At 38.1% G+C, this 24,982-nt stretch overlaps 1 protein-coding gene across 7 annotated transcripts in view; it reads right to left on the bottom strand.

Moving 5' to 3' along the window:
* Window positions 1-24,982, bottom strand: part of tbc1d32 (TBC1 domain family, member 32) — a 149,321-nt gene that overhangs the window by 64,997 nt on the left and 59,342 nt on the right. For all 7 annotated transcript variants that reach the window (XR_004633611.1, XM_034700079.1, XM_034700078.1 and 4 more), the window contains exons 24-28: window positions 19,490-19,612; window positions 14,630-14,738; window positions 8,818-8,911; window positions 8,604-8,729; window positions 1,923-2,006 (exon numbers count right to left, since the gene is read on the bottom strand). Coding sequence is in view for 6 of the 7 variants with exons in the window: in XM_034700079.1 (XP_034555970.1) it covers window positions 1,923-2,006; window positions 8,604-8,729; window positions 8,818-8,911; window positions 14,630-14,738; window positions 19,490-19,612 (536 nt within the window). In the remaining variant the exon portion in view is untranslated. The remainder of the gene's footprint in view (window positions 1-1,922; window positions 2,007-8,603; window positions 8,730-8,817; window positions 8,912-14,629; window positions 14,739-19,489; window positions 19,613-24,982) is intronic.

The raw sequence follows: 24,982 nt of genomic DNA on the forward strand, positions 1-24,982 counted from the left end.
GCCTGGTCCATCGTGGCTGACCCGTACCATCCTCTTTTTCTTGAATTTCGCCGGATTCCCTCAGGCCGAAGATTGGCGATGCCCAATAGCAGGACGAATAGGAAGAGGAACTCTTTTGTACCGACAGCAGCTAGTCTGCTTAACAATGCCGCATAACTGTTGTTTCCATGTTGTTACTGTTTTGAATGTTTTGATGTTGGTGTGAATTGTTGTACTGTTTTGTTTGTGTCACCGCTGACTGAAAGACAAATTGCCCCCCGGGATAATAAAGAAAACCTTGAACCTTGAACCTTCTTTTAGAATTTTAAAGGGGACATATCACGCTTTTTTCATCAATATATATTGGTCTAAGAGGTCCCCAAAACATGTCTTTAAAGTTTATGCTCAAAAAAACACTTTGAAATCAGATTTTGGCATGCCTGAAAAGTCCTCTTCTTCATTCCTCATCAGAACACTCTGTTTTCCCTCTGACCACGCCCCCTCAGGAAGTGGATGTGCCTCGGCTCTCCAGCACGTTGATCTAATGTTTACATGTTGGCTGAATATACACTCTGCTCAGAGATCAACCCTCTGAATCTGATCCTGACGGAGAGGCGCCTGCAGCAGGACCTTTCTGAAGGATTGGTCACAGATTTAGTGTTTCTTGTTGTTTTATTTATCAGTATGTCGACGTGTGTCTTGGTACACAGCTACGAACATGTAGCTATGTGGCTATGCTAACTAGCGCTAGCACTTATCCATGATAAATAAAAATCATCCACTAGATCTTCAAATCTGCAGACGTGGGGAGTAAAACCGATCTCTGCCAGAAAGGAAGCAGGACCTTTTATGAAGGATTGGTCACAGATTTAGTGTTTCTTGTTGTTTTATTTGTCAGTATGTCGACGTGTGTCTTGGTACACAGCTACAGCTACAGCTACAGCTACAGCTACAGCTACAGCTACAGTTACAGCTACAGCTATGAACATATAGCTATGTGGCTATGCTAATTAGCGCTAGCACTTATCCATGACAAAAATCTTCCACTATATCTTCAAATCTGCAGACGTGGGGAGTAAAACCGACCTTTGTGTTTATTAAGACAGCCTACAACTAGCATGCCTCCCTCCTAAGCTCCTTGTTAGCACACATTTGTGCAGGGAATGAAAAACGGAGGAGGGGATTCAGTATTATTTTATACAGTCTATGGGCTGATCAAGCTCCGAGCTCTGACTCCGTGACAGACCGGATATTGTTGTGACGTAACAAAAACACGGAAGTCTGAAACGGCTCGTTTCACACACATTTACAGAAAGGTGTAGAAATCAAAACAGGGACAGAATGGATTTTTTTCATTCTCGGGGGGTTTGTAGACATGCCAGGGACACATATTTCAGGTAAAGAACCATTAAAAAGTCAATCTTGCATGATATGTCACCTTTAACTCAAAACTCTGATTTACTTCAACACTTGTGGAGCATTTGAACAAAATGCACAAGAGTAAAAAGGGATTCATTCTATTTTTGGTCACATTTAAGCAACTCGTTTTGCAAATATCTGAGTTACAAGAGGAGAAAAAACTACATTTCTACAGGACAATATGCTTCAATCAAAATGTTGTATTTTGGCTTCATTTTTTTCAGAGGTGCGTCGTCCACATTTAAATAAAGTAATTTGCAAAGATCAGACGATTTTACTACAAAGTCTATCAGAAATATTTGATCCTTAGTGTTGTTAAGAACCCCACTGTGTCGCCTGGGTCACCTCTGTCATTGTACGTCCAGGACTAGAGCTGATTGTCCCGATGTGATTTTCACGCCCTTAAAGCCGCTATCAGAGTCAGGGTTCGCTTCACCACTCTGTGTATCAAAGTGCCCTTTAGCTATTTTCCACAGGCTAAATTGTTAAGATAAGAACTGAATGTGTTGCTGTTCTCCTCTGACCTTTGTACTGAGCTGCAGAGAAGAAACACTCGGAGGCAGAGCTGGAGAGATGAGCCACGACCGTCTCCAGAAGGTCAGCCAGCACTGAGGAGAAAAAAACACACAGACGTATAGAAAAGATGAATGCTAGCACAGCTACAACAAACCTTGAGTTCAAAGTAAATCAGACTTATACATTTGAGCGTATGAGCTCTGCTACTTTAACCACTAATAGGACACTGTGTTATGTACGCTGTTAAACAGCCCATTCACACTGTAAGTGACCCAGAAAGAAACCCTGCTTTGAACCGTGCATGTTTGATGACAGCATCTCTGAAAACGATTCACTCATCGTATAGAGAGGTTTGGAATAAAGCAGCAAATCTAGGACGAGGCAGTGTCTAACTCTGCTGCAAAAGCATATGTAATGTATTACCATCATAACACTGTACAAACGTGGATGTGCTTGTATCTATTTACAGCCTCACTGCCCCTGATGTTCCCTGAAAAAACCCTGACAGCACTGCTTTGAGTGTCATATTGCACTGCCGTGTTAAAAACACCGACAGTCTCTGAGGATCTTATTGTGGAAATACAAGGGAGACAGGCGATGATGAGGCAACTTAGAGAGGTAACATAACTCTAACAACAACACAGTGAAAACATGTTGTTCTAAATCTGCATCCTCCCTCTACATAAAAGACACATTATTTCCTCCTGCATAAAGTAAACGTGTTCAATAAAAGCACTTAAAGTAGGCAGAGAAATAATTGAATCTAATTTTGATGGATTTCTGAAGTAGTTTTTCATTAACCTGTAATTGCTTTTCAATGAGAATTGATATCCACTCTCCACTAAGCATTAGTCTCTTTCTAGGTTTGAATCAGTCTTTAAAGATAGAGGGCCACAGATGAAAACACACTCAGTGGTCACTGTATCACGTACACTTGTACAGTCTAATACAATCTATGAAATAACTCATAGAAATTCTAACTTTAAAATTATGGTGTGATAATATTCAGTTTTTGGTGACAATAAATGTAGGTCTATTCTAAAAGTCATACACTGTCTTATTTTAAATCATTAAAGATACATATATATTATTTATTCACTTTATTATTTATTAATTAATTGAGGATTATCTCATTATGTATGAAGTTATTAATTTAATCTTATCAACATGTTGAGTTCTTATGCTCTTTTCTTATGTATGACCTGCTGCCTGTCAAGTATTTTGTAAACCATTGTTTATAAATAAAGTTATTATTATCATTTATTTATTATTATTATTATTATTATTATTATTATTATTATTATTATTATTTCATTTTGATTTTTAATTAAACCATTTTTTTATTTCAAGTCATCACCTCTCAGCATTTTAATATTTTTTTCTGTTTTACTTGGATGTATTTATTTGTAGTGTAGCATCTTAGTTTCTTGTATTAGATTATTTTTTTTAGAGTTGTATTATCTTATTATTTTGTTGAGTTTACTTTCCTATCTTGAGTTTTAACATAATATTTTACCTACAGAGTTTCCTCATTAAGATGTCATGATAGCGTTTCCTCAGTTTGTCAGCAACTTTTTTTTAAACATTTATATATATAATGTTCTTAACCTTGTACATGGATTGTTAGTTGTGATTGGGGGTGGAGGTCTGTCTTTTTTGTATTTTTAATTTGTTCTATTTTATCACTACTATTATCATTTTTATGTCCAGCACTTTGTGTTACAGTATTTATGTATGTTAAAGCTGGGGTTGGTAATCAGATTTAGATACACTTTTTGTCATACTGGTTAAAATGATCTTTATGTCCTGATGGCAATCAATACATAAGGTGTTCTTTAAAAAGAGCTAAGAAAAACTGCTATCTACAGCCGGAGTAAACCTGGGAAAACACCAACCAATCACCATTTTTTGGCTCCCCAAATTTTAAACTAATCAAATCCCGTCCAGCCGTTCTGCCCTCCTCCTGCGCGTACATTTCCCCGGCGTGCACTCCTCCGAGTCCCCGTCTCCTGCCTCTACTTCCCCTGACTCTATTTACTGCCCCTCTCGCTCGTCCTCGGGCCTGTCCCCTCTGACCTGATGAGGTGCTTTGCTCAGGACTGTAGTCCGGATCAGAGTCTAAAAAGCTCTCACCAACAAGCAGAATGATTAATGACGTTCAGTAAGTCCTACAGAAAATATATATTTATTGTAGCGTCCGTCCGGACGCTGTAGTGATGACGAGCCGATTCGTGGACACGTTGAGCTTTAATAACCGGTCACTGTCGGCCGTGATCACGCCAACCAACAAAACAACAATCAATGTTTGAATGAATGAAGAACTTCTCCTCTTGTCTCTCCTCTCTCCCACTCACACACTCTACACCTCTCCTGATGCCTTCACTGACCGTCAACACTGTAGGAATTAAGAACATCTACACTGAACACGTTTAACAAACAGTAGAGCTGTTACAGTATTATATATGTGTTATAACTTTTCTCCTGATATCGTGTCACCAGTACAACTGGATAATGCTAGCATGATAGTTGTAAGTACTAACAGCAGCCATGTTTGTTTGTGTTTTTAACTTTCACTATGATAATGTTTTGGTGAGGACCGGTTTTGAATCAGTCACCATCATATGGTCGAGAATCAGCGGTGCTCGTGCATGTGAGCGGGGGGGGGGGGCGTCGTTTTGGAGGAGCTCTGAGGGAGGAGGGGAGGGGTTAGACGGAGTCATGAGGAAAAGCTACATTCAAATTCATGCTGGTTTTCCGAGACTACCAACCCTAGCTTTAAGTGCTTTACAAATAAAGTTTGATTAAATGATTGATTAATTGAAGTTTTTGACAATGAGGTCATTGGCCGGAGATATGCTGCTGAGAACTTCACTCAAAGAGTCAAAAAAGTGTCCCTCTAAATGCTGTATGTCAAAGCAATAGCCGTCATTTTTTAGTTCACAGCATCATCCTAAGGAGCGCAGTTAATCTGTGTCTGGTGAGTCTCAGCTTCACTGTAAATATTGAGTTACACAAAGGCTGCACTCTAGCTTACATTCAGGATATGAGCCCAAAAAAAAGAATCACATTTTACTGTAATGTACTTGCAATTAAAAGTTCTTGCGTTGGCTGACATAACTTCATCATGATGCGGATTAGTAGAAAGAAAAAACTCCTTGCTTTCCATACAGACCGCTGGCATGTGATTGGTTGATACTACAAACAGAAACTGGAACACCTCATATACAAAAATCCAGACGTTAGCTTACAGATTGTACACTTCTATAAAGAATCTGACTGCATTAAAGTGTGCGTGGAGTGTACAGATATACCTATCAGGTCCTGTATTTACAAAAGAAAACACCCTCAAGACTCCTTCTTGAGTTTGACTTTGACTCCACTTCATATTAAAATGATATCTTTGCCTCCATTAGCTCTCTTACAGAAACCGTCTTTTTCCTCCATTAGCTAAACGCTAACCCAAAAACACTGAATGCGTCTGTAAAGGCATTTAGCACAAGCAATCAAAAGGCAGTTAACCAGATTAGGAACACAATGAGCGCTGATCATATTGCAAGCCGGCGCCTCTCAGCACAAGTGAATGCATCTCATTGAGATGCCGTTGAGGGCGGACAATTAAGCAATCAATACCCTGACAAGATAGTGAGGTATTGAACAAGCTCTTCTAATCATGAGTGTTTTGATGAAGCGATAGTATATTTAATCATTTTTATCTCACAGCTTTATAGAAGCCTATACAAGCGCTAATCACAGAGCCTTCATACACAGAGACGGATGTAAGTAAATGTTCAATAAACCGCAGAGGAAGGAGGTTAATATCGCCGTTAAATGCTGCAATCTTCCTCATTTGAATTTGTCTTAAAGAGAAGAATGTCAGGCTTGGTATGGTTAATTATACGCCAAATAAAATAGCACTTCTACATGCAGAGGGAAGCAAAGCAGATAATAAATCTTGATCATGCTCCTCCAGTAAAAAGCCCTAAATGAGCGCCATGGAGCAGAGAGTGGATGCCTTCACAGTGTGCCGATGAAGGGAAGCAATCTCAGTACAGTGTGTGCATTAATGGCAAGATTGTCAGCCCTCATTTGAGTGTATTTCTGTCCTCTTTGAATCACAGCTATTTACTCCCACGTGTGAAACAAAGGCGTTGCTGGTATTTCATAGTGGATGTCAATAGCAGTGATGAGGAGTTCTTGAAAGGTTCGTGGACATCAGATCTATGTAATCTGAGTGCGGAGGTGTGCGTGGTGCACCTGCAGCACAAAAGAACAGAGAAGACAGTGTGGTTAAATATGGAACCTGTGCTGCAGAACAGGTGGAGACTCTCTTTTTGGGTTCTGTAGTTATTAGTGACTCTTTTACTGTGTGGAGGCGAACTGGAAACTCAAGCTAATAAAGACAAACGTAGCATCATTTTGTGTTTTTTCAATCTTCAAATTATACCAGTGAAAGTCAAATGTTTTTATTTATTTTTTAAATATTTTGGGGGATTTTACACATTTATTGATAGAGGGAGAGGAGAAACTGAAAGAAAGTGAGGGAAAGGCATGCAGGAAAGGAGTTGCAGGCTGGACTCGTACCTGGGTTGCCCGCCACATGGGCGCTCAACCCAACCAGTAGGCCAAGTCCGCGCCCATATCGAATGTTTTTGATACCCGTTGGATTTCTTGGCAGCAGAAGTGAAACTCCTGGGCTCCCACAGTTGGGTATACTTTGTTTTTATGACCACACATCAAAAGTCATGGAACTATGGAAGAGGATTAGGGCCATTGGAAAAAAAACAATAATTAAGGTGGAATATATTTTTTTAGATTCTGAGATTAAAGTCAGAATTGGTGTCTTTGAACTCAGAATTCTGACTTTAATCACAGAATTCAGATTTGTTCTCCCTGAATATCAGAAAAAATTCAAATCTATAAGAAAAAAAGTAAAAATTCTGAGTTAAATCTGATAATTCTGTTTTAAAAAAGTCAGAATTCCAACTTCAATCTGAGAATTTCGTGAGAAAAAGTCAGAATTCCGACTTAAATCTGAGAATTCCGTTTTAAAAAAGTCAAAATTTCGACTTTAATCTGAGAATTTCATGGAAAAAAGTCAGAATTCCGACTTTAATCTGAGAATTCCGTTTTTAAAAAGTCAAAATTTCGACTTTAATCTGAGAATTTCGTTAGAAAAAGTCAGAATTCCGACTTTAATCTGAGAATTCCGTTTTAAAAAAGTCAAAATTTCGACTTTAATCTGAGAATTTTGTGAAAAAAAGTCAGAATTCCAAACTAAATCTGAGAATTCTGTGAAAAAGTCATAATTCTGACTTTAATCTGAGAATTCCGTTTTAAAAAAGTCAGAATTCCGACTTCAATCTGAGAATTCCGTTTTAAAAAAGTCAAAATTTTGACTTTAATCTGAGAATTTTATTAGAAAAAGTCAGAATTCCGACTTTAATCTGAAACTTCTGTGAAAAAAAAGTCATAATTTTGACTTTAATCTGAGAATTCCGTTTTAAAAAAGTTAGAATTTCGACTTTAATCTGAGAATTTCGTGATAAAAAGTTAGAATTCTGACTTTAATCTGAAACTTCTGTGAAAAAAAGGTCATAATTTCGACTTTAATCTGAGAATTCAGTTTTAAAAAAGTTAGAATTCTGACTTTAATCTGAGAATTTTGTGAAAAAAAGTCAGAATTCTGACTTTAATCTGAGAATTCTGTTTTAAAAAAGTCAGAATTCCGACTTCAATCTGAGAATTCCGTTTTAAAAAAGTCAAAATTTTGACTTTAATCTGAGAATTTTATTAGAAAAAGTCAGAATTCCGACTTTAATCTGAAACTTCTGTGAAAAAAAAGTCATAATTTTGACTTTAATCTGAGAATTCAGTTTTAAAAAAGTTAGAATTCTGACTTTAATCTAAGAATTTTGTGAGAAAATGTCAGAATTCCGACTTTAATCTGAGAATTCCGTTTTAAAAAAGTCAAAATTTCGACTTTAATCTGAGAATTTCGTGATAAAAAGTCAGAATTCTGACTTTAATCTCAGAATTAAAAAATATATATATTGCTCCTTACTTTTGAACAGAAACAACATTTGAAATTCTGATAAACAACATGTTATTTTCAGTTTCCCCGCCTTGTTTTCATTAGCAGTGTTCGCTCTCTTTGCTTTATCTCTATGGGAGTCAACCACCACAGGGCTCTCTTTCTCTTGCAGCAGCTTGGGTTCAAATTATGACTGTAGATCTGTCTCTTTCATACGCTGTGGTAAGCTTACAATCAAATTACAATAAAATATAATACAATAAGATATGATAAAATACTACACAATAACGTAAATTACAATGCGGTACGCTAAGTTACACTACCATACAATATGAAAATATTGGTATGATATTGTATGATTCAATGTGGTATAGTACTTTACACATACAATACTATACAACATGATACAATGGGATACTATCTGATATTATACCATTGGTACTGCACAGTACGATATGGTACGGCAATGTATAATACAACACCATTAATATGATACAAAACAGTGCAATACCAATGGTATGGTACGGCCCTGTCATACTCACATTAAAAAGCCCTTCATGTTATTAATATGAAAACTGTGCAGTCATTATGAGACTAGAATACAGAAAATCCTCAATGCAAGTCAAATCCACAAATACAAAGTAAATGAGTAGCTTACCCTTTCCAGTCAAGACGTTTGGTTTGGAGTTCATGGTTTTGCAGTACTGTCTTCTGCACATCTCCATCCAGCTGTTCTTGTTCTTTATGTCTTTAGATGAGGCCAACAGTGCACTGATTTCAGAGTCTGTATATACGGGAAGAATGATAAGTACATGATGATATCAAAGCTAAAAGTAGACTTGGAAGCCTCATGGCTGTACAGTATCTCTTACCCTGTGAGTCATGATCAATGTTTGGTGGGTCCAAGGTGTAGCAGCGAGGTAGAGGGTAGCTTGAAAACATGGGCCAGGGGTACGGGTGTTCTCCCTGAAATAAGCCAATAAAGAAATATAAATAATGGTTTGACCGGCGTATTACTCCAACATGCAGTCTTAATAAATCTGTGTAAATTTGCTCTGTCTGCTGGAGAAGTTTGTCTAGACCTTTTGAAACCTCCGTGATTCATCATATTTGTATTATTCCTCTGATTTACTTCTGCACTCCTCTGATTAGATAGCAGCCGAGGCGGTTTTGCGGGCTCGCTGCGTTATTGATGAGTCATTTTGTTGGATTGTCGAGCTTTGTTTATAATTCAACACCCTTAAAACTGTCTGAAGACGATGTTTGATGTCACTTTTTTTTAAAAACGTCTCAAACTTTTAACAGTGTAGTGCACTTTAAGAAAACAAATGAATGAATTTATCACTAAGTAATAGTTAAGTGCCAAGCTGTGTTTGCTTCTATCATACGCCTTAATTTATATCCTCCTTGTGCTTTCTTCTCTTCCTCATTTGTCTCCTTTCTTTCTTTGTAACCCGCTCACTTAATGCTACACTCATTACGCCTGTCATATCTTACATTTGAGGAATCATAGCTCCTGAGTCATAGCTCAGCCTGTGACTTGCCAAAATCATGTGCTCTAAATGTTAATGGGGTTTAGAAAAGCAGGCCTCTTTATCCCACTGTCTGTGCACTCCGCTCGTCGTAATCCCTGCTGATATTTGAGGCTGCCACTCAGATGATGTGCCGCTCTGACAATGCAGAAGGGCCCTGTATGTGGCTAAGCTCTGGTGATTGCATACAATCCTTAAATAGCTCTCAGACTCACTCAGTACTTAAGGTAATTATTCCGCATTAAACATGATTTGTGGAACTTCAATGTTGATTTTTCCTTCAAAACTGTGGTCACAAGTAATCAAATGAATTAATATCAGTACATATCTCTATAACGGCCATTTGTCTTGTTTTTGCTCAAAAACAGATCAGATTTTATGATATTTGGACTTTTAGACCATTGAATTAGCCTTGTGTATACATTTTATATTTCAAACTTCCAAAATTATGCACTTATTTATATTTCTGGCTTCACTTAGACCAAATCCGTCCTGCAGGCAACCTGCAAGTGGCCCCAACCCGACCCACATACATGAATCCAATCTAGACTCAACATCAAGACAGGATAAGATCCAGTCCGGTCTTACAGACATGACTCAGTCTGATCTCATCTTAATCCACCATGAGCAGAGCACTTTGCAGCATTTAGCAAGTTACAGTGGCAAGGACAAACTTCCTTTAACAGGCAGAAACCTCCAGCAGGACCAGACTCATGTTAGACGCACATCTGCTGAGACTGAGTTGGGGTTGGAAAGAGGGATAGAGGGAGATGAAGAGAGAGAGAGATGATAGTGGGTGAGATGGATAGTTGTAGTTGTAGAAGCTGGAGTTTGGCACGTCCACAGCAGCGACTCAGAGGAACCTACGAGACAAGGGAGCTCAGGGACTCCAGAAAGGTATATAGTTAGGAACTTCAATGGGACAGGGAGAGATAGACAGTCTAAGCCTATAGCAGCATAACTAAGAGCTGGGCCAAGCCTGATCCTGCCCTCCCTAAAAGCTTTATTAAAAAGGAAAGTTTTAAGTCTACTCTTAAAGGTAGAGAGGGTCTCTGCCTCCCGGACTCTTACTGGTAGATGATTCCAAATGAGAGGTGCAGCATTTAGCAAGTTACAGTGGCAAGGACAAACTTCCTTTAACAGGCAGAAACCTCCAGCAGGACCAGACTCATGTTAGACACACATCTGCTGAGACCGAGTTGGAGAGAGGGATAGAGTAGATGAAGAGAGAGAGATGATAGAGGTGAGACGGATAGTTGTAGTTGTAGAAGCTGGAGTTTGGCACGTCCACAGCAGCGACTCAGAGGAACCTACGAGACAAGGGAGCTCAGGGACTCCAGAAAGGTCTATGGTTAGGAACTTTAATGGGACAGGGAGAGATAGACAGTCTAAGCCTATAGCAGCATAACTTAGAGCTGGGCCAAGCCTGATCCTGCCCTCCCTAAAAGCTTTATCAAAAAGGAAAGTTTTAAGTCTACTCTTAAAAGTAGAGAGGGTGTCTGCCTCCCAGATCCTGACTGGTAGATGATTCCAAATGACAGGTGCAGCATTTAGCAAGTTACAGTGGCAAGGACAAACTTCCTTTAACAGGCAGAAACCTCGAGCAGGACCAGACTCATGTTAGACACACATCTGCTGAGACTGTGTTGGGATTGGAAAGAGGGATAGAGGAGATGAAGAGAGAGAGAGATGATAGTGGGGAGAAGGATAGTAGTAGTTGTAGCAGCTGGAGTTTGGCACGCTCACAGCAGCAGCAACTCAGAGGAGCCTACGAGACAAGGGAGCTCAGGGACTCCAGAAAGGTCTATGGTTAGGAACTTTAAAGGGACAGGGCAAGTGAGGGGAGAGATAGACAGTCTAAGCCTATAGCAGCATAACTAAGAGCTGGTCCAAGCCTGATCCTGCTCTAACTATAAGCTTTATCAAAAAGGAAAGTTTTAAGTCTACTCTTAAAAGTAGAGAGGGTGTCTGCCTCCCAGATCCTGACTGGTAGATGATTCCAAAGGAGGTGCAGCATTTAGCAAGTTACAGTGGCAAGGACAAACTTCCTTTAACAGGCAGAAACCTCAAGCAGGACCAGACTCATGTTAGACACACATCTGCCTTGTTATGAAATGATGACACAAAGAGTGCATGAAAGCAGCTTGCAAGTGAACCATCTTACTTCCTTCCTATCTTTGTCAAAAGCTGCACATGTGCAGTAGCGTTCAGGATGGAGGTTCACAGAAGTAGTTGTATTTAAAAAAGATTTCAAAAATCTTGTTGTCTTGCTGATGCGGTCCTGCAGAGCCCAACAGAGAACCTAAGTAGCTTCTCACCGGATGTCTGGGATCTTGGAAAAGATTCACAGACTCCAAAGTTGTAAGAGAATGCATGCTCGAGTGATGCTGAGTTCGAGTGAGATCTGCTGTTAAAAATGAACCTGTCCAACACTTGAGCCATTCCCAGGGTTGAAATTCTGGCTACAGATGAATTAATAACAGAATCCACATGCAAAACTCATCTGCTCCTCACATCCTGCAATGTTTGAAGTGACATTGAACAGCCCTGCCATAGACAATAATACAATATATGTGGACAATAGTGCAGAACTGTATTAGATGTTTCTTCTTTCACTTCATATAAAGACAAATTCAATAATATTTGGACTAAAAGAAATCTGAATCAGCCGAGTGGAAGTACGCATGAATAGAATAACTAGATCGTCATTGAACCTGAACTCTCATTGATGTCCTGTCAACCCAAAAGTCTTATAAATGATCAGGAACATGACCCTGGTGTGCTCAGCGGTATGTGCAGTCCTGCACACAGGAACAAAGTGACTGTGTGACAGTTTTGATCATCACGTCTCCTGCTGAATGAGCTCGCTTGTGCATACTGAATCAGATCCTATTAAAACACGACTCCACTGTCTGCAGAGCTGTATCTGCATATCGTTATTTAGAGCCCAAAAAAGAAAGAATTATGTCTTTTGGTAAAGAGTTCATTTATGATAGACACTTCGACCAGAGGGACTGTACCCCTGAACTACGTGCGTTTTGACGGGTGGACCCAGCGTCTAAATTTAGTTCAGGGGTAGATAATCTCCCCCCTAAAAAGCCCCTGCTAGGAGGGTAGTACTTTTCAAAGGTCCCAGGACTTTCCGCCCGCCTTCCACGATAACATCACACACATCTGTGATTCACTTGATTTCTCTTTCTTTCATTAGTTTTTATTTGTTCTATCTTTTTGTATGTGTGTGTACTTTGCAAAAGAAGAAGCTGTGATTCTCTTGATTTAGCAGCTTGTAACAGTAGTCTTCTCCCAGCCCACCGTGAACGCGTCTCTCCTGGTGTTACGGTTATAAAAGTGACCCTGTAAACTGGAGACCTTCAGCTGAACGTGTCAGTGTTTGTGGAGTTTACACAGCTGTTGAAACACAGAGGGAGTTCCTGGGAATGCAAACTAGTTTAGTTCTTTATTAAGATTTCTAAATATCCTCATCAGATATTTAATGATCGTCTAAAGACGTTTATGAGGGATGCATTCGGCTGAGAGTCTCCAGTTAACAGGGTCGCAGTTTAAACCAAAACACCGGCCAATCTCTGCCACGGCCTTTTGGGTTCAAAAGGATTTTAAAGCCGTGTTGAAACGTCTTTGCTACTCGCGCTTATCTCCTCTCACGTGTTGATTCAGTGGATCCATCTGTGATGAAATATAGCACAATCCAAAACAGCACCAGCTGAGTCTCTTCATGCTAACAGGCTAACTGTTGTGTTGCTCATAATGATACCTGCCTGCCTGTCTGCTTCTATGGTGTCATCTGTAAAGAATGGCATTCGTCTTTGTTTTACTGCCCTCTACTGGTCTGGTGGTGTAGTGCATTTACTTGTACTTTTCCTCCATACATCACAACAACAATGGGGGCACAGGAACCTTTTAGTTCAGGGTTAAGTAGTTCTGGGGGCTAAAAGACCCCGGAATTCTTGGTCGAAATGCACCTTTAGTTTAACGACAGTATTTCACACTATGATGATTCTCTTGTCTCATCAGAGGACTGACTTTGCCGGTCTTATGATCTGCAACATAGGCAGCTTTTCTGTCCCAGAATTACACAGAAATGAAATAAGAGAGTCTGCTGCAACATGAAGGCAACCCTCACTGAACTAATTTACACTTCCACTTTTAGAAATCTCTTTCATATCCTTCCCTTGACCTCACAGTAAATGAGTTTCTTGTTTTTTGTTCGGTGTAAACAACACCTAAATAATTGTAATCTATCCAAAACATGTCGAGTGCACGAGGCTGCCGGCTTCAGACATCGATGCATAAATTACCTGCAGCAGGAACTGAGAACAGAAGCAGAGAGATTGGAAGTAAAGTGTGAGGCTGTTTACAGAGAAGACTGAGTCTGACTGAACCTGGGAACTCTTTGAATACATAGACATTTTAGTAATATTACAATATGAGGTGAATAAAAGGGTAGAAACATAAAGGAGGAGACTATTAGGTCACCTAATGTAGCCGAGGAGGTCATTATTTTCTTTTTCATTTGGCTTTCTTTAGTTTCAGTTGAATGGAAGTCTAAGTTTGAGTTGTTTATGAATCACATTATTTCTCCTTATCAGTGATTTCTTTTTGGATTTTAGTCCACTTCTTTGTTTTGACAGAACCAGTGGGTGTCTATGGGGAGTCATACTCCCACTGACACCTTTCAGAAAACTCAAAGGCTTTTTTTTCTTTGACTTTTTCTCTTTTTATGAAGTGCAGTTACCCCTGTCCTTCAGGTTCTCGTTTAGGGGAAACATAACAACTCTGGAAAACTGTGTTGAAAAGAAATCAGAGAACAAGTGTCCAATAAACATGAAGGGTGATTTAGGTTTGTATGGATGTGTTCATTTATCTGAATGATATTTAATACCAAAGGTGTCAGAAGAATCCACACATCATGAAAGTTCCTCACAGTGCCTTAGTATTGCTCTGGATTCTTAAACAGGTTCATATGAAATAGTCTGTTAACACAGGGTTCGACATCTTAACAATTAGTTTGACTTTTGATGTATTTCATTATATGTAAGAGGCCCTTTTCTTACTTGGAGTTTGGTTCACATGGAGAGAAAGCATAAATTATACCACTTCAAATAAAGGTGAAAAATTATGGAGCTCAGCTGACCTCTTGCAGCGCTCGAGGAGGAAGCTTCCTCTCAGACGGACCTCCAACCACGCCGACACGCACCAGCACGTGGTTCCTCTCCACAGACAGATTGTCTATGATGAAGGTCCTAAGAGGGTGTGACAGAAAGGAAATGATATAAGACAAATGTTAAACATCTGATTGTGGTATAGTGTACGACATACTACTGCACTGACATTTGTAAGCTACAGCATGTCAGCAATATAAGGGATTTTTGCACCTACAGTGTCCCTAATAGGCTGCCATACACAGTGAAAAAGTGATTCAAAGAAGACTATGTTGAAAAAAAAATGAGATTTTAAGAAAAAGTTTTCTTAGATTTTTGTGATTTATCTTTTATTTTTTAAATGTACCTCTTTTTTTTGTCTCCTTTGTCACTTTTTATAATCGATGTTGTGTTGAAAAAAGACAACTCGGCTCATTTTTATTTATGTAGCACCTTTCATATGTTCAAGCATGCAGCCAAAAGTGCTTCACAAAAGAACATAACATAAAATAAGATAGAATAAAATACAATTTAAAATTATGCTAAAACAATGGTCATAACGGTATTAGTGCAGTCCGGGGCTAAAAGAGATATTACTCCAAGTTAAAAGCTAGATTAAAAAGGTAAGTCTTTAGTTTACTTCAGAGAGCGTGCCCTTTTTAATGTCCAGAGCAAGCGGCAAACTCCGGTCTCAAACGATGAAACCAATGCGGAAGTGATATAAACTGCAATACATCGAGAATCCGCTTGAGGCTGGCTGCAGAAACACCGGAAACCACATAGATATGAATGGGAAAAAGACGATCTTTGCAGCATTAATAAACATGTTTACAGCCTGGTTCAAAAAACGGCTTGGCCCTATGAAGCTAATCTCTCTATTGGCACACACTGTACGGGGGGTGAATTTTTTTCTAACGTGATTGTTAAGAAGATATTAAGATTATGAGTTTTGCCCAAATAAGGACATGACTGACGTGACTCCCGGTCGGGAGCACACAGCCATTGGCTAAGAGACTCACACTACGTCACACTCTGCCTAGTTGAGTTCCGCATTACCAATATGGCTGCTGCCGTCGATTTGCTTCAAAACAGCTCTCAGGAACAGATGGGTGACGTCACGGATACTACGTCCATATTTTATACAGTCTATGGCCAGAGGAACAGAGTTCCACAGTTTAGAGGAATAAAAACAGAAAGATCTCTGGTCGGTGCTTGTATGGAACACATGGGGAACATTTAAAAGGGAGGCAAAATAGTGCATGAAGATAAAATGACTGACATAAAAAGTTTAAAATTGGCTGACATAATAAAAAATAAGAACTTGTAGAAATGTATGCATGTTTTAAAGTTTCAATTAATAATGTTTTCCTGTAAAATATGACTTGAATGAAGCAAATCAGCCTGTCTTGCATGATTTTGGTAAAAAAAATATATACAAATCAACCTTTCTAGCGAGCCCCATCATATATTAGTAGACAGAGCAAATTTTGAATTATGTTATATTAAAAGTTTCCATAATTACGGTACCTTAAATAACTGTCATTGAAAGTCTCTTAAATACTTTGAGCAGAGTTTGAAGCCTCTGGATGACTGTGTCACTGCTGGAAGACAGAAGGGTTTCAATTTCCAATCCTTGATATCTAAACATATTTATCAATACATAAATACAGAGCCAGTCGGTTTTCATTATTAGCTCTCATGTCAACTCAAAAACATCCTCGTTGTGCACCCCTGTTATGATGTTAGAGTTTGAGATAAGACCAGAGATTACTCTGAAAGCTGTCAGCCTTCAGGGACTGCTGTTCAAGTTGAAGTCATTTGACTTTAAATATGTATTACAGATGACTTATTATAACAGTGCTATCTCTAAAGGTTTGTTTGGCATAAAATCTAATTTGCATTTGGCTTTGAAAATAAAACAAAAACTTATTTGAATGAAAGCTCGAACTGCAGAGGTCAAATCAAATGAGGTGATTCCCCTCACAAAGCGCTCTCTATTTTTTGGGGTTTCATTGATTTTTTTTTTGAAAGGCCAGAGGAGAGCAGATATAAAGAAGAGAAAATGGAAAATAAATGATGAAAAAGTCAGATGTCAAAATGTAAAACCTGAAAAACACTGAGCAGAAGTGAAGAGAGGGGGGAGGAAGGGAGGATTGGCAAAAGAAAAATGAGACAATGAGGTCTGCGGTGATAATAAGGGCATGGGGAGAAAAGAGGGCAGGAATGGGAGACGGGAGAATAAATTAACAAGTCATCATTCTCCAAAAATGCAATGCGAGTTGGCATTTCAGGGCCATTTTCATTCATAACCGACAGCCACAGCTCTGCCAGCCATTACCAGGAGAGAGGGCCTTTTCAATACCCACTTTTCAGAAATGGCCTTTTCACTCGCTTTCCGCTTTATTCCATTTTATTTGTGACAATGAAAACAAACAAACGATTTCTCATCCTGAGCAATGATTAAATTTGAAAGTGTTCTGTCATATCAGGATGATGTACAGAGGAGCAAAAAGCCTCCGCCGAACTGGGAGAGAGAATACGACTGTGTGGATGTCGAGTGTGCTCAAAACTGAAATGTCTAAATGTCTGAGAAACATCCCCGCAGCTCCGACTACATTAAACTTTACTTTCTAAGACTCTTTAAGGGCAAAGTTCAAGTGCTGGAAGCATTTATGGTAAACAGTGACAACAGCCCCGATGGACACAAACACACACTTGTCGCTGAGTTAAGCTAACCTCGGCCGTTACACTTTGACCTGATGTGAAGTTTTCAGATCAGAGACGCTCATAAAATGACTTTTTAAAGGTGACATATCATGCAAAATCAACTTTTTAAAGGTTCTCTACCTGAAATATGTGTCCCTGGCATGTCTACAAATCCATTTTCTGATTGTCTTCCCCTGCTCTCCCACAATACCTGTCTCTCTTCAGTTTTCCTGTCCAATAAATTCAGAAAACGCCCAACAAACATATATATAAAGAAAGTGCATCTTATGGTAACTTTGTCATTAAAGAGCTTTTAGAGCCAGAGCTTTGCTAACTCGCTCCAGCTAAAAGAAACACAGAGATGAAGGGGATGCGTACTCCTTTAGCTCATTCTCATAAGAAAACAACTAAACACACTGAACTTAATGAAGTCTGTATTTCAGAGCAGTTAAAGAAAGTTTTACTTACAAAAGCCTTTCTTTAAATTCAAATACATAACAATAAATAAGATATTCTTTTGTTATTTAATCCCACAGAAGAGATAAAAGAACAAAGCTGTCAAAGCTAGTTGTCTCTAGTTTCAGATTGATTACTCTGTGACTATGAAAGACAATGAAACGTTGATATTTGACAAACAATAACTTCTTATTTGTCATTCAGGCAGAAACTTTAAAGGTGACATATCATGCAAAATGGACTTTTTAATGGTTCTCTACCTGAAATATGTTTCCCTGGCATGTCTACAAACCCCCCGAGAATGAAAAAAAATCCATTCTGCCCCTGTTTTGATTTCTCCACCTTTCTGTAAATGTGTGTGAAACGAGCCGTTTCAGACTTCCGTGTTTTTGTTACGTAACAACAATATCCGGTCTGTCACGGAGTCAGAGCTCGGAGCTTGTTCAGCCCATAGACTGTATAAAATAATACTGAATCCCCCCTCCGTTTTTCATTACCTGCACAAATGTGTGCTAACAAGGAGCTTAGGAGGGAGGCATGCTAGTTGTAGGCTGTCTTAATAAACACAAAGCTCGGTTTTACTCCCCACGTCTGCAGATTTGAAGATCTAGTGGATGATTTTTATTTGTCATGGAAAAGTGCTAGCGCTAGTTAGCATAGCTACATGTCGTAGCTGTAGCTGTGTACCAAGACACACGTCAACATACTGACAAATAAAACAACAAGAAACACTAAATCTGTGACCAATCCTTCAGAAAGGTCCTGCTGCCTTTCTGGTAGAGGTCAGTTTTACTCCCCACGTCTGCAGATTTGAAGATCTAGTGGATGATTTTTATTTATCATATTTAAGTGCTAGTGCTAGTTAGCATAGCCACATAGCTACATGTTCGTAGCTGTGTACCAAGACACACGTCGACATACTGATAAATAAAACAACAAGAAACACTAAATCTGTGACCAATCCTTCAGAAAGGTCCTGCTACAGGCGCCTCTCCGTCAGGATCAGATTCTGGATCAGATTCAGAGGGTTGAAGTAATGTGATCTCTGAGCAGCCGTGTATATTCAGCCAACATGTAAACATTAGATCAACGTGCTGGAGAGCCGACGCACATCCACTTCCTGAGGGGGCGTGGTCAGAGGGAAAACAGAGTGTTCTGAGGAGGACTGAAGAAGAGGGCTTTTCAGGCAGACCAAAATCTGATTTCAAAGTGTTTTTTTGAGCATAAACTTTAAAGACATGTTTTGGGGACCTCTTAGACCAATATATATTGATGAAAAAAGCGTGATATGTCACCTTTAATAAAAGTCACTTTGTTATAGCGTAGTCCTGTTTTAGCTAATTAGAAAGGCAATTATTCAGCACTCAAAGGTGCCATAAAAGTACAAAAAGAGATCCTCTCTTTAAACCAGAGGCCAAAAGTAAATTATGATAAATAGAAATTATTTCTGACTCACATGAAAATGAAACAAGTAGCAATAAGTGAAGAAATATAACTCAGGGTGAACAAAAAAAAGAGTTTTTCAGACCTCTATGAAATAAAAACAAGGATCTGACACAGTCACAGTTAACATAAAATACTACAACTATGTATCTTAGTGAATAACAACAAATGATACAAGGCAGAAGATCACTAGGAAAGACTTTTTTTTACAGAAAGGATATTAATAAACTCTGTTCATTGATTCTTACCCCTCACTGTCGTCCGGCTCAGTCACGTCCTCCCTCTGACTCTGCAGCAGCATGTTGCAGATGTTGTACTGGCTCTCTAGCAGCAGGAAGGAGTCCAGATTACAGCAGAGCACACTGAGCAGTCTGCAGAAAAACACACAAACAACACGTCAACACACTGGGAGGACTGGCATTTTGAGATACAGCAGTTCAGACTTTAATGTCGCTGCACAGCAGGGGTCCAACCTGCAGACAAAGACAAAGTCCCCATTTGAATCGCTGGATCAGGAAACAGAGTGTTTCCCCTACAGCTCGCTGTTTGCCAGTTGTACGCTTTGTTAAGGAGGCGGCCTCGGGGAGAGCTTCATGGTTCATTTTCAATAGCTGGTAATGACAACAGGCTCATGCATGCTGTTAAAAACAAACTGAGTCTTGAAATGCTGCTGAGTGTAGCTCTGAGTTTAGTACGATTTAACACCTGCAGAGAAAAGGCTTCAACAATCTTTTGATTAGGCATCAGTGTGTTAATGTTACGACTGATAACGGCTCTAACTGCAATGATACAATTTACCAAAGCTGATGTATGAACTATGAAGTCAAATTTCACCTCTCTGCTACCCTTCCTGGTGCTGGAGCTTGCAGCGATTGCATCCCTGTTACAATAGACTGGATACAATTTGCTCATTATCTACACACCCATACATGTTACTGACACACCTCCACCTGTAATCACCACTTCATCTGTTCAACTTTAAATAGGAGATGCTGTAGGTAAACTTCTGCACTGTTGGGCTGCAAATTAAACTGACACCCTGCACTTGGTCAGACGGTCATAATTGCATTACTTCAGTCATAATAAACTTTTAACTCAGAGCCCTTCCTGATTTTACCTGAAATTCTTTGATTTTACTTGATTTTCAAGATTCAGGATTTAAGATTAAAGAAAGCTTTATTGCCAAGTGAGCTCACACACACAAGGAATTTGATGTGGTGTTGGAACACCAGTATTCAACAACAATACAGTAAGGGCAATAAATACAGAAACATAACATAACCTAAACATAAAAATACTATCTGTACAAAGAAAAGTATAAAGGTATTATTAAAAACATAAATAAATGTGTCAAAGCCGGAGTGCAGATTAACTTAATAATAAATAAGGTTACAGATGAAATTACAATATTGGATTAATATTGATTTAAAACACTTTCATTCCTTTAGAGTTATTTTAAGGGAATTTGATGTTTTTTCAAATATGTTTATTTCTTTATATTGCCTTGTGTGATTTTATGACCTGCTTGTTTTATGTTGCTGTCTATGTAAAGGACTTTGCACCCTGGCTTTTGAAAAGTGTTCTATAAATAAACTTATTATTATTATTATTATTATTATTATTATTATTATTATTATTATTATTATTATTGTTGCTGGTGTTGTTGTCATAATTATTATTATTATTGTTTTTATTATTGTTGTTATTATAATTGTTATTATGATTATGATTATTATTATTATTATTATTATTATAACTAATTTTTTATATTTCTATTATTATTATAAGTAGTAGTAGTAGTAGTTTTATCATTATTCTGATTATTCTGATTATTCTGATTATTCTGATTATTATTATTATTATTATTATTATCATTATTATTATTATTGTTGCTGGTGTTGTTGTTATTATTATTATAATTGTTTTTATTATTATTGTTATTATAATTGTTATTGTTATTATGATTATTATTATTTTTATTATTATTATTGCTAATTTTTTATATTTCTATTATTACTATAAGTAGTAGTAGTAGTAGTAGTTTTATCATTATTATGATTATGATGAGTATTATTATTATTATTATTATGATGATCATTATTACTATTGTTGCTGGTGTTGTTGTTATTATTATTATTATTATTGTTTTTATTATTGTTATTATGATTGTTATTATTATTATTATTATTATTATTATTATTATTATTATTATTGTTGTTGTTGTTGTTATTATTATTGTTAATAATAATAATAATAATGATAATAATGTTATTATTATCATTATTATAATTAATATCATCATCAAGTGTTGCTGGTGGTCACAGTTTTATTAGCAACCTTTTTTCAAATTATAAGTAAAACCTTCAAAGTTACTGATCATGTCTGAAGTTTACTTCCAGTTTGGCACCGGAGTTTTTTTGGGCTCTACAGCATTCATGGGATTTTTAAATTTTTTATTAATATAAGGTTTGACATTCAACAAAAGCAATAAATGAAATTGTTGAACACCTTTGCATTCATATACACTTAATGCTTACTTTAAGTCTAAATATACTTCCAAATAAAAGACACGTGAGTCTATTTTTCAAAGCTAAATGAATATCTTCTCGTCCTAGGATCACACTCATCACAAAGACATAGAAGCAGCATCAATCTTCTAAACTCTCTGCGTGTAAAGCCTATAATCAAAGGTTTGAAATGTGATTCTTGAAAACATGCAAAATGCATCCTTAAAACAATAACCAAGTCAGTTTTGCAAACCCAGTACATTGTTACTGTAATTTCAGACTCTTCACTGTGTGCAATAACTCGATATCCTTCCTCAATCACAGCTATTAGCCTCTCACCGTTTTCAAAACAAAGCTTCAAACGCACAATGAACTGAGCTGAAATGTCAGAGTTATTTTTACACCTCTAAAAGGCACTTGAAAACAACTCTTTCCTGCTTTTCACTAAATGTCACTTCAGTTTCTAAAGCATGTGTTCCCGTTCTTACATAAGATGTGGTGTTAAGCTCAGCATGTCGTTTGGAGTGTTTGTCCTTGTGAACACGTCTCTCTCCCTTTTTTTTAACAGCTGCCTCATTTCCTGATGTTGCCTTGCAGTAGCTTTGGGTTTGTGTTTGACTGACAGCTGTATTCACTCATCCTGTCAGCAGCACAGCAAGAGGCTGAGAGTCTGTCAGGCCTTCTGACCTCGCTCTGTTTGAAACAAAGCAGTGGGGAACCCTTCCCCTAACCTTCCAGTGTGTCTCCTTGATGGGCTGAAGACTGACTGTACAATCAGAAGTCTCGAACGGAAACTCTACAGCAGGGGTGTCAAACTCATTTCAGTTCAGGGGCCACATACAGCCCAAGTTGATCTAAAGTGGGCCGGACCAGTAAAATCACAACATAACAACCTATAAATAATGACAACTCTTAATTTTCCCTTTGTTTTAGTGCAAAAAAGTACAAGCACATTCTGAAAATGTTCACATTTAATGAACTATCTTTCTACAAAAACTCTCCCGGCTGCCAACACACCAAACACACAGGTTACCCATTCACCTGACACCGAATGTAATGTTTAAAGAAAAGATAGATTATAATATTGAAGAAGGTAAAGTTGACTATTTAGTGGATCATCTTATAGTGCTCTAAAAAGTCTTTATGAATCTCAACCGGATTATGCAAACAGCAAGTAGCCTAATCTATTTCCTCACTTTAAGAAAAAAGTCCCAGGAAAAAAAACGCCTTTAAGGTGCGCTCCGTCAACAATATAATTTAATGCGACCCCTAGAGGACAAATCTGAAATAGCATTTACTTTTATTGAAAAATTGCAGTCTTAATGTCTTCTGTGTAACCCTTTCATTTTGCAAAGTTATTCCGCGGGCCGGATTGGAACCTCTGGCGGGCCGGTTTTGGCCCGCGGGCCGCATGTTTGACACCCCTGCTCTACAGGGACTTACTTTTTTCAAAAAACTGCTTCTGTTACCTGAAATGCATTTACTCCAGTGATGCAACTAAAGTTTATTTCATCTTCAATTAATCTGCAACTTAATTCTCAAATTAGTTGTTTGATCTAAACTGCAGGGTTTTTTGTCCATCAAACATAAAGAATTCACATTTATGTCATTCATCAGGTTGTTATTTATCATTTCAAATAGGGATGCAAAGACTGAAAAATCAGAGCCAATTCCCATATCAGTGTTATAAATGATGCATCCAACAGTCCATCCCAATGTTGTTTTATTATCATTATAAACTGATCTTACATATGTTGTTATTATTTTTGTAAGTTATATTTTTCTAGCTTTTAAGCCTTTATAAAAACAAATCTTGAATATAAATAATGAACCACAAGCATAGATAAGGCTACCAATCTGGCTTTTAATCTCATATCAGGGAGCTTGAGAATAACTGTACCTTTAAAAAAAACACTAAAATATTAGTTAAAAACAAACCAAGTCATGTAGGGGAGAATGGGGTTGGTTGTCACACTGGTTGGTTGGCAACTCGTTATATCTCGCCACCAGAGGGCACTGTCTCTCAAATTGGGGTATGGACATTTCCAGAATTAGGATCAGAGCTCACCTACGTAGTCTTCTCTGGAGTAAGACAGCTGAACTTGAGGTGAGAGGACTTTTTGTGTTTTTCATGTCAAATTGTAAATATTCAGCTCCTCAGTATTTTTCTTCTAGGCTTTTAAACGATGGGTTTATAGCAAAACAAGCGTTACCCTTACAAAGTGTGAGGGGAAAGCTATAGTTTAGATTTGTATTAGCTAGCTAACTACTTGTTAGATGGTTGTTAGCATTGATGCTAGCAAAAAATTCCAGTTGGGGTTGGTCGTCACATTCTCTTTGGGGTTGGTTGTCCCCTTCCCGGGGTGCTTTGTCCTCACCTTCCATCCTGTTTTTAAAATATCACCAAAGTGTACATGTGTGTTTAAAGTTTGTTTGTAAGTCATTTCATGTAGCGTCCTGTGAACTGTCTTGTGATATCCTGTAGTTTTAAAATTTGTTTTCTTTGTTTTTATGTGAGTACCAACCTTAGGACTACGGATGATATTTAGCTGTTGTGCTAATTCCGGCATATTTACATTGAGGCATACTGTTGAAATGTTGATTAATGTGCATTGTCCTAATCAAATAAATACAAATAATAAAATTAAAATTCAATTATCTGTTTCCAACGGTAAACCCTTACAAAAGGTTAGAACACAGGGCGAGTATCATCATCGATCATAAAATCGATGCACAGCAACAAATATGCATCATCTACTGCCACTAGTGAAAGACATATTATTCAAGAATAGGCCACTTTTGGACGACACTGATATTCAGCTGACAAATCAGAGAATCCCTGATTTTAGAGAGAGAGAGAGAGAGAGAGAGAGAGAGAGAGTCTTTCTGCAGACAGTTGAGACTGTGATGGACATCGATGTGGAGCATTTCATTTTGGTTTCCATCCGTCTCGATTTCTCCACCTGAATGAAGTGAAACCATCTCCGGCCCCAATGTGTGGTTTGGTGAACCAAGAAGAGAATCAAAGCCAATACCAACCATGCGTTTGATTGAGCCACGATGAGAGGACAGGTGGAGGAGAGGGAGAGGGGCAAAGTGAAAAAAGCTCGACAGTGTAGAGATCTGTGGCTGATACAACCATATAACACTTAGCTGTAATAAAAAGCCATACAGGGGTGGAGTGGTCACATTAAAATCCCAGTCTAGATTTTTAGTCTAGATACAGATGATTAA

The sequence above is a fragment of the Notolabrus celidotus genome, chromosome 13 (assembly GCF_009762535.1).
Source record: "Notolabrus celidotus isolate fNotCel1 chromosome 13, fNotCel1.pri, whole genome shotgun sequence".
Lineage (NCBI taxonomy): Eukaryota > Metazoa > Chordata > Actinopteri > Labriformes > Labridae > Notolabrus > Notolabrus celidotus.